The sequence below is a fragment of the Charadrius vociferus genome, unplaced genomic scaffold (assembly GCF_000708025.1).
Source record: "Charadrius vociferus isolate BGI_N301 unplaced genomic scaffold, ASM70802v2 scaffold179, whole genome shotgun sequence".
NCBI classification, from domain to species: domain Eukaryota; kingdom Metazoa; phylum Chordata; class Aves; order Charadriiformes; family Charadriidae; genus Charadrius; species Charadrius vociferus.
Window position 1 is genome coordinate 2,454,676 of NW_009650072.1, and position 10,702 is coordinate 2,465,377.

The 10,702-nt window shown below is 39.5% G+C and overlaps 1 protein-coding gene across 1 annotated transcript in view; it reads left to right on the top strand.

Annotated features, from left to right (window-relative positions):
• Nucleotides 1-10,702, top strand: part of PTPN5 (protein tyrosine phosphatase, non-receptor type 5 (striatum-enriched)) — a 39,116-nt gene that overhangs the window by 25,863 nt on the left and 2,551 nt on the right. The window contains exons 9-11 of the mRNA XM_009892000.1: nucleotides 226-336; nucleotides 5,108-5,268; nucleotides 9,113-9,226. Of these exons, the coding sequence (XP_009890302.1) occupies nucleotides 226-336; nucleotides 5,108-5,268; nucleotides 9,113-9,226 (386 nt within the window). The remainder of the gene's footprint in view (nucleotides 1-225; nucleotides 337-5,107; nucleotides 5,269-9,112; nucleotides 9,227-10,702) is intronic.

Below are 10,702 nucleotides of genomic sequence, written 5' to 3' on the forward strand. Positions count from 1 at the left end.
GTCATTACTTGATTTGTGCATTTTTTAATCACACAATCAGGCTATTATGAATGCAGCAAAAATCAACTGAGATGTGGTCCCTGTTTAGAAAGTGAAACTTGTACTTATTATAGAAACAACGTTCATTCATATTCACCTGTGCATGTGCTATATCCAGTTTCAGAGGAGTAAAAGTGAACCTCCCTTGAGATCTGCTTAACTAAATTTATTTTATATTGCACACAGAAATGCACAGAATACTGGCCAGAGGAACAGGTCACCTATGAAGGAATAGAAATCACAGTTAACCAAGTCATACAAGCAGACGATTACCGTTTAAGGCTCATCACCCTAAAGGTAAATCATTCCAATGTACTTACAGTAATTTAGCTGTCTTAACCTTTAAATGGAGTTGTTTGTGGAGAGTTGTGTAGAAATCTTCTGCACAGTCTACTGCTGTATAAATATCACTTTTCATTACTGAAGTCACTATAGTTTTGCCCAGTTCACCAACATATAAAAAAACTAAAAAGTAAAATAAGCAGTCAGAGATTTAGACTGCATATGTGCAGTCTCAAAAACTAACAGGCCAATTGCAGCAGTATGGGGTTCACTCAGTGGAAGAAACCAGTGACTCATTCTGTGCCTGTGTCCTCTGTGTTGACTGGTCATTTCGAGAGACATGCTCATGGGTAGCTTCTTACCAGGTTTTGCAAGTCAGACAGCCAGCACTGATGGAATAACCTGCTAAACTCTGTAATGATGTTCTTAGGATTCAAAGGCTTGTTTATTCTTTCAGCCAGGGACTTAAGCAAAGGGTTACTGAACAGGGAACCTTAACCTCCATAACATCTTACATATTTTGTAGTATGGGAAGACCCCTAAGAAATATTTAGATTGTGCTTCTTGTCTTTTTGTGATCATTATCAGGATGCTGTCAAACTGCTGTATACTCACCAGCTGTTTATACCTAAGATAACTTGTGCTGCTAACAAGAAGTGGGGGACTTGAGAACTCAGCAAAAGTCTCTTTAATTTTGCTTACCTGTTTTCAGTTTCTCTCAGCAGTGGGAGTACTGGTCTGCTTGGCACTTGTCAGTGGTGTGGTAGCACCACTTCTGTTCACCATGGCTGAACCCCTTTTAATGGGTACCATGCTAATTTATTATTTGAGCGATTTGGCTGACTTGACTTTGAAGATGCTTTAAGGGATTGTTCCACTCCAAGACACTGAAACTGTTGATGACCTTTAAAAATGCTTTCACCACAGCATTCTCCCTGTTTACATTTCTAAACATTAATATCTTTCCAACTAACTGTATATGTAGTTTTACAGACCAGTAACCATTTTATAATCTTATAGATGGAGAGTTTAAACACAGGTTTAATTTTTTAAGTACTTAGATGCTACTTAAAGTACCAGAGTTCTATTTTACAACTGTTTTCACTGCTAGGTTCTAAAATCTCAAGCTACGTGTTTTAATAAGAACAGTCTATTTACATAAACTTTATACTTCTTTCATCTACCAGATCTGCACCTGACCTCAATATAACACCACAATTTCTTTCCAAGCTGAAAAAACTCCTTTTATCCAACCAGTTTCAAGTTTCTTTAGCCATATGCTAATAGGCAGAAAGCCAGCATATGAAATCCCATGTCTGGGTTGAGAGTGTGGAAAGTCTGTCACTCATACTTTTGGCAAAGGCAGCAAGGAGAAAATCACGCTCCCTGGCGAGTGGGAAGTAAAGAATATTTACAAGTATGTTGCAGACTTCAGAGGTCTTAAATACAATTTATCCAAAACACTACAGTGTAGCAGCAGCAAGAATAATACATAGATTAATTCTGATGCAATGCTGATATCTGGCAGACTTGGTCACTTTTTAGTTATGGTGACAAAACAAAATTTCCTCAATAAGAAACTACACTACCAGAATTTTTCTTAATTGTTTTAAATTGTTAAAATACATAATTTTAATATTAGTGGGTATTGCAAATCTTTTTTCATCTTGACATTAGCTTTAGAGATTTAGGCTGGAATGTTCTTTCCCATGCTCCCCCACGCCCCAAAAAACCCCAAACAACGCTTCACCACTGTATTTGTAGAAGGAAATGTGATTCTCTCCCTGGGGAAGGATCATTCAACTTCTTCTCAGGAAGTTCCATTTTCAGATGGGAAGTGCAAGGGAGTGGCATTTAATGTTAATATTGTAGTGGCATAGCCAAAAAACAATCTCACTTTAAGAGGTGTTGCACAAAACAAAGAAGCAGTCCTGAAGAGCTTATATACAATAATTCAAGTGTAATAATCCATGCTCCCATCTCACAAGTATCTTTCAAGCTAATACTCATCCCTGCAGAAATGTTTTCTTCCAACAGCAACCCCTCAGCGTTTTCGCAAATGCTCTTGTCCCTGATCAGTTCTTCCTTAGGTGAAGCTCTCCATGTTAGAGAAGAAGCTTCAGAATTTGGAGTCAGATATGAGTATATCATTTCTGTATATATAACTGTGGATCCCACAGGGGAAAAGCAAAACAACAACCAGCAAACTGAAAGCCAGATTATTTGTCAGGGCTGGCATATCCAGTATGTTCAGGCACTAACAGAAAGAAAAAAAGAATGGCTAAGGTAGCAGAGTATAGCAAAGTCATAAGGAAAGAAGTATAGATACCACACTTTTTTCCCAATCATAGCGAAGAAAGACAAATGATACGAAAGCCTTTATTGCATATACACATCTCCAAGGATGTAGTTCCTTCCCTACCAAATGATTTGATTTTCTTTAAGCTCATCCTAGTTTGTTTTTCAGTTAAGCAGTGCTTTTGTTTTCAGGAGGATTGGGGCAGTGTCTCTTTCCTCCCACCCCCAAACGTCAGGAGGTGAACTGCTGAGTTCTAGAGCTGAAATAGTTTCCTTTTTTAGATTACCATTGCCTGGATCTGTATATTTGTCATTTCACAGCAATAGTGGACTAACAACTCCAGACCATACATATGTTAAATGGCTTGGTAGTGAAAACTAGAGAAGTGAAGGGAAAACTTGACTCCTGTTTTGCCTTAAACAGGTCTGGTCAGAAATATATGATACCACCACCAGCAATATATGATTACTGCATGTGTTACAGGGTGGACTGTCATACTTTTCTCAGAATAGGGGACTGGATTTGGCAAGCTTTAGGAATTTAGAAAATGCTCGGGCAATAGGGCAAGGCTTGTTTTCCTTTCTCAAAGGAACCTGCCAGTGTCTAGCCACTGATTCATGATCTCAGCTACAGCAAATGTGATGGTAGACTTCAAACCATCAATTAAATCTTGCTTCCTCCTAGGTGTTCACAAGTCTTCCCAGTCTCAAGGAAGCACCAATAGAGAATATTTTGTTAAAGTCAAAGTAGAAGCGTACAGAACCACAGAAGTCAGGCTTCTCTAAGCAGAAGCGTGAAACTGGTAACAGCGTAGACAAAACTAAAGACATCCAGAGTTCATCATTAGGACTTTGGCTATTTTCTCTTTCTGTCAAATGTGTGACTTTATGTAGTGATTTGAGTTTTTCCTCAAATGACTTTTATCTTTTACTTTTTTCTCAGTATTATTGACATTTTTATTATTACTTTTCACAACCCGCTTAAGAATCCAGTGTTGATAATTTCTGTTGCTCACACATTGTCACACATTCAAAAGTAACTGTGTACATTCATGTTTCAGAGCAGTGGCTGTAGTGAGCTCAAGTACTATTATGACAACTAATTATGCTCTCTTAACCAGAGCATCTTCTTGCCAGGGTAAATATCCTAAAGCCAGGCTCTGTACTGTGATAGTAAGACTCTCTTTTTCTGAACTGAGTTAAACATACCCTTAAGGTTCCTATGGCTGTGCTTCAATGAGCACTTTAAACCCAATATAAGCTGGAACAGCAACTAAACAAAGCCTAGCCTCCCTTTGCCCTGCTGTCTTGTTCCTACCCGTGTGCCATCTCCCATGTGCCCACACAAGGGTTTATGTGATTGTGTGGTAAGCCAAAGGGGGAAACTGATTGATCCATCTGAAAATTAATCCAACATGAGAAAGAAAAAAGATTTAGCTAGATCACGTCCCCAGTCTAGTTCACTGTGAAGCTATGCAAAAGCTTCGTCAACCAAAGAGAAGGATGAAAAGTGGCACAACCACAGAGCACTTTTAACATCCAGTGACTGACAGTTATAGGGATTTAGGAGAATAGACAACAGAAACTATTTCCAGATTTTTTTGTGCCTGGTTCTTCAGAAAGAGACAAATCTGTTCGCTTTTTTTTTGTTCCTTCTTAAACTCGGCAAGCCATGTGTTTAAGGGAAGGTTGTGGAAGCTAACACTTCTGTTTCCGGACCTTTTGAAGATAGTTGCTTAGCCCTGTGCCAGCTGGCTTATGTAATGGCTAAAAGGTTCCCTGAGCTCCATGTTACTATTTGGCACCTTTAGAAATCAGGCAGAAGGATGTCACTTTGAACACACAAAATCAGAAGCATACAGTGCTACTTGGCGCTCAGAAAAGGTAACAGCAGATTTGCTATATTCATAGCCATGCTGAGACATAGAGAGAATTGGAATTTGTGTCTCTCAAAAAGCCCTGGACTGCAGCTAGATACAATTCCCACCTTCCATAGTGTCTCTGAATTTCTCACCGTGTCTTAAGAGAAATGTAGAATTGACAGGAAACTGATATGAGTCTGTCTGTCAGAAAATTCAGAAAAATAAGCTCCCATCTCTCTCTTTCATCTATCCATCTAGCTATCAGAGACAGAGATAAGGCTCCTGGCTCTCTGTCTGTCAAATACATTATGAAAGCAATTATGTCACAAGCACAGCTCTGGCTTTGCTGAATGAATCTGTCAAGAGGGAGCAGACTGCCTGGAGTGTTTTGCACATAGCTCTTGGCACTAAAAGAGCAGCACACTTTTTTTTGAAGGCAGTTTACTGAAGTGCAGTGATATTTGAAATCCAGATTTCTGTGTTGTGTGGCTTGCCATTTGCATCTCCGGTTCCATTTAGCATTGATTTACTCATCTCATTCTTAAAGGGAAGGCCAGGTTTCAGTATCAATTTACAACCAGAAGTTCTTTTAAAACTTTGTGGTGTTTTTCTTAACTGGATTGCAGAAAGGAGAAGAAGTCAGAAACCTGAAACATTACTGGTATACGTCTTGGCCAGATCAGAAGACACCAGATCAAGCCCCACCCCTGTTACAGCTAGTCCTGGAAGTGGAAGAAGCAATGCAGAGTATGGAAGAGAAGAATGCCCCAGTGATTGTTCACTGCAGGTAAATAAATGTTGTGTCTGACTTCTAAGGGCTTCTTCACATACAGTGTTGTAGTGCAGATACTGTCATATTGGCCATCAGTCGGACATGGGGGAAATCTTGCCCACCTGCTTCTGAAATATGCTTGGAACTTCTAAACTGTAATGACAATAGTTTTCTATTACTAAGTGTTACATTCAGATACAGACTGAGCTGAACACAGAAGCTGGTGCTGGCTCAGTTACAAGTAAGAACAGTCTCATTTTATTTGCCTTACCTGTAACATGTGGCTTTAATGATCTTAAAAGGGCCAGGTTACCAAAGCTTATCATACTGGGAGTGAAATTGACTAAGAAGACACATGCAAGCAAAAAAAATGAGAACGTTCAACTTTAAGCCTCAAAACCCCATTTTGTAGATTCCTTCTTTGGTTTTAAAAAATCCTCATTATGCCAAACACAATAATTTAAGTGTAATATGTAAAACAAATGAAACAGTGCCAAAGCTGATTGAGCAAGTACTAATCAACAGACAGGAAATGTATGCAATTGACAGTAAAACTGAAATATCCATGAAAAGCCCCTAGCAAAGATGAAAACTTCTTATTTGGAAGAAGCAAAATCTTTACAGTGGTTTGAAGCCTGATGAGAAAATGGTAATTATCAATCACAGAGAAGTAAATATCGGTGAAGATAGATACTTCTCTTCTGTCTTCAGAAAGAAGTAGGATGATGTACTTATCAGTTGTAGATGTGATGAAGTACATTCTTTTGTGCTGCTAACTGGGGAATGTGTTAAGCAACACTACAAACCATTATTAAATCAGCTATACTGGATGATTTTCACCCAAGAGCATTTAAAAAAATCAGTCCGCAGGTTCTAAATCATTGAAGTTTAGTATAGCTGAGTTCTAGTTCTTGGAAAATTTGAGAAGTACCAGAAGTCTAAAAGCAAGTCCTGTTCTGGCAGTGTTGAGAAAGGTTAAATGTGAGTACTTGAAAACTACAAGTCAGTTCTCAAAACAATTATTCCAGGTAAATAGCGGAAAGCTTGATAAGTGATGCAGTAATCTTGACAGGGTAATCTTGCATAATTTCAATAAAATAATTTTGCCAATTGATCTTTGGGATTTTTGTAAGGAATTTTACCTAGTTTTGCATAACATTTTCTCACAAATGGCAGATGGTTGCTATTCAGAAGCTGTAGTAAATGGGGTATTATCATCAATGGGAATGTTTTTAAAGAGACTCTTGGTATGAGTGGTGAGTAGCCCGGTGTCATCAAAGATCCACCTATAAGCTAATACGGAGTAATCGCTAGTAAAGTGTTCATATGATGCCACATGTCCAGTTTTTCTGCCTATGTTTTAAAACAGATTTTTGACAAATTGGGGAGAGTTCAGAGAAAAATAACAAATGGTTTGTAAGAAGGTTCACTTTGCCCTTGGAAATCTGTGACTCTCTAAGAGCTCCTTGAAGTATTATGGTGTTTGCTGCAGGTAAAGATTCTGGTCACCATGTCACTCTTGCTTTGCATACTTGTTTTGTCCTCTTGTATTGTGTCATCCCGATGACACAGTAATAATCTGGGTGAAAATGGGGTATTTTTATGTGAAATAACTAAGAGACATGGTGATAGGATTATAAAGTATTTTATGTGATAACTGTGGACCAGAGCCCTTTCAGCTTATTCTCAGTTGCAGTCATTTTGTCTGAAGAAGGAATTTAATACATTGCCTCTATTTCAGAGTGGTATACGCAGCAAGCTGTTAATCAAGGCCTGTGTTACACTGAGTATTGTAGCTTCTTTGGCCTTTGTGAGAGTTCCTCGGTAGAGTATAATCAGTGTGGTTTTGGCCTTCAGTGATGTGAAATAATGCACCTTTAAGAAAAAATAGATACAGACCTAATAATGAAGCTATTAGAATCATAGAACCATAGAATAGTTTGGGTTGGAAGTGACCTTTAAAGGTCATCTAGTCCAAGCCCCCTGCATTGAGCAGGTTTCTCAGAGCCCCATCCAACCTTACCTTGACTGTTTCCAGGGGTGGGGCATCTACCACCTCTCTTGGCAACCTGGTCCAGTGTTTCACCACCCTCATTGTAAAACATTTTTTTTCCTTATATCTTGTCTGAATCTACCCTCTTTCAGTTTAAAACCATTGCCCCCTCTCATATCACTACAGGCCCTACTAAAATTCCCCATCTTTTTTATAAGACCCCTTTAAGTACTGGAAGGCCGCAATAAGTTCTCCCCAGAGCCTTCTCTTCTCCAGGCTGAACAACCCCGTGGTATTCAATCCCTCTGACCATTTTTGTGGCCCTGTTTTTAAAAGCAGCTTTATGTTAACGGCAGGCTTAGCAGTCATGTTAATGTCCTGTGGATAATGCACCACTCTTGGGCAGTCTTGGAAGGATTATGACTTTGTCTCAGCCACTGAGAGACCTGCAGCTTGTCCTGGGACACGTGCTGTCTCATTGCTGTTTGCTTTATGTAAAAGTGGGTGTTGTTCACTTCCTTTACGAAACACTCACAGGTGTATGGATGGGAAACAGTATACAAGAGCTGTGTACTGTGGCCTATTTGGTTATGGCATAAATTGGAAAATAAAGGGGTTTGGGTTTGGTTTTTTTTAACCATTGATGTAGATCCATATGCAGCAAAGAGTCCTCTGAAACCCTGAAATATTTGAAGTATTGATGAGCAAACCAGATATAGTAAAGAAAACAGAAGTCAGGGCATGAGGTACAAAGAGTTTCAGGGATAAAAATGTTAAGTGCGGTAGGTACCTCCATCACAATTAGTTGAAGACAGAGATGAGTTCTTAGTGAGTAAGCTCATCCCCTAAACCTCTATTGAGTTGCCTTGATCATTCTGTAATAGAAGTTGAAACAACCCCAATGTAGCTGTTTCCCTAACGAGCATAAATGCAGAATGAAAAACCTGTCTATACAGTCAAAGAAACAGTATTAGGACTTCATGAAAAGCAGTTGACTGCAAACTATTGTTGCTTGTACATTTGTTGCCAGTCTTTTTGTATTATGACTTTAGCGCAATTTAGATGGAAGCAGGATTTCTTGCAGTTGTGTCAAGTAATTGTTCCCAAGGATGCTCACTTAAATAATTAACACATAAGAAGGGCTGTCAGCATTTGCTGCTAGCTTTTTATTAGGTGATAAGAAGAATTCACAGCTTAGATAGCACAGTGCCTTTGAGAATAAAATCAATTCTGGTCATTAAGCAAGGACTGAATCATATACAAAGGTGTTCAGGAAGACAAAGAAATTTCTTTACTAGTGAGTTTGTTGTATCCTGCACTAATTCAGAGAATTACTAGATTTCAGATATGATCAGCAAATGGCATTACACTTACCATATTGCTGTTAGTTCTACTTATTTAGGGAAGGGGTTTGTTGGTTATTTTACTGTACCTGTGAATGAAAGTAGCTTTCAAAGAAGCTATTAGGATTAAGAATCTCAAAGCAAAGGTTGCCTTCAAAGCAAGTCTAACTAAAAAATACTGTTTAACTGCTTATTTTCAATGGTTCAATGGCATATCGGGTCAAACTGTACCCAGCAGTCTATTTTTAGCACTGTATGTGCCATGTCCATCCTTTTACTGTGAGTGGCTCACACTTAATTGTGTTGTCCCATTGAAGTTAGTATCTTTTTCTATTAGTAAGTCTTTCTATTAGTTAGTATCTTTTTCTACAGCTTTATATTCGCAAGCACCCACCTGGCAAAGATTGGAGGGAGGAAAGGGATAACGGGGTTTGATTGCTGGTTTAATGGCGCTCATTTAACGAGAAAGTTCCAAAGCCATTCTGACATCTCCACTGACTCTCTTTGCTTTTCTGTCCCTTAGTGCAGGCATCGGGAGGACTGGCTGCTTTATTGCAACTAGTGTCTGTTGTAAACAACTGAAGAGCGAGGGCATAGTTGACATATTGCGAACAGCCTGCCAGTTGCGGTTAGACAGGTAAGAAAGCCTGTTTCCTTTCCAGAAAGAAAAAAAAAAAAACCCACAGAAAAAAAAAACCAAACAAAACATAAAAAAATGGTAATGATAATTTTTCCTTGTAATTTTGACTTGTAATCTTTGCCTATTTTGTGAGCAGTAAACCTTGGTGAACAGCCCTAGAACTCACCTAGATTCACAGCTGGCATCAAAATCTGCACAGCTATGCAGCTGCACAGCTCAGTGCTGGCTTATACCAGCTGAGGAGTTTGTCCCATGTTCTTACAGAAGCAAAGGCTCACAGGTCTGCTGTACTTAAGTTCAAGGCCACAGATCAGCACTTTGCTCCCAGGAGGAGTAAAGAAAACTGGCCTTGCTTCGTTGGAGCTGTGAGCACTGTTGGGAGGGCACAGCTGCTTGGGACCTTGTGGGGAGAAGGAGAGTATGCATGTTTGCAGACATATGAAAGGAGCTGTGAAAATCTCCAGAAATTCAATGGTTTCCAGTTAAGCATTTCTTAACACACCACCTTGAGTTTGATTATGAAGTAAACAGTCTTGAATTTTGCACCAGAGATGTTATTTTTCCTCTCCCACTGGTTTCAAGTGCCATCAAAACATGTCTCAGTGCTCTCTCTAATGATAATGATAAATGTAGTCAGGGGAAGAGATGTCACGAAAAACATACCAAAGATTTTTCTGAGTAAAAAAAAAAAGAGCCTCAACCCCACGCTGATCTTTATTTCAGAGGAGAAATTATGCTCAGTGGGAGGCAGAAAATGAAATGCTTGCTGTCCTGCTGTGGCTCTGATAGGCAGGGACCTGCAGGGGCTTGGAGGTTTGGATATTTCAGTGGATTTCAGGCCGGACAAGGAAAGGCTTCTTGAGAAAAAGATAACCAGAATGTGAGTAGTGAGTGCTGATTATCCGTGGCCCAGTGAAATACCTGGCTGGATCTGAAATATCTTGTCTCTGTGACTAATATTACACAGGAAAATAGCCATACAAATGAAGGTTGAAAACACCTGCTTACAAATGCGCTTGATACAGGTCGATTAAAAATACTAGTTTTGCAGGGAGAGGGGAACTGACAGTCATTTGCAGAGGCTGGAGAAGGGACATCACACTTAAAGGATGAAAAGAAAGCCTCCAGGCACCTCTGTAGCTGCCATGTACTTCTCAGGGGTGGGATGGGATAGAAAAAGGCCATTTAAATGTTGTAAGAGAAAATACTCAAGACAGAAAGCAGTCAAATCTCCAGTCTTGCTACATAACAGCATGGTTTCTTCAAGGAGTGAAAAATGGGGCTAGTGGTCTCTTGGAACTCATGCTGCCACCCATTGTTATCGTGACTAAACCCTCACAAAAGATCTATGTGACTTCAAAAGCAGCACGAGAGTATGAGACAGTGTTGAAGCAGCTATAGGAAGGAAGACCCTTTCTCTCTCCTCCTCCTCTTGTCTGGTGGTTACTGGCTAGAGAAAAAAAGGTGGATGGG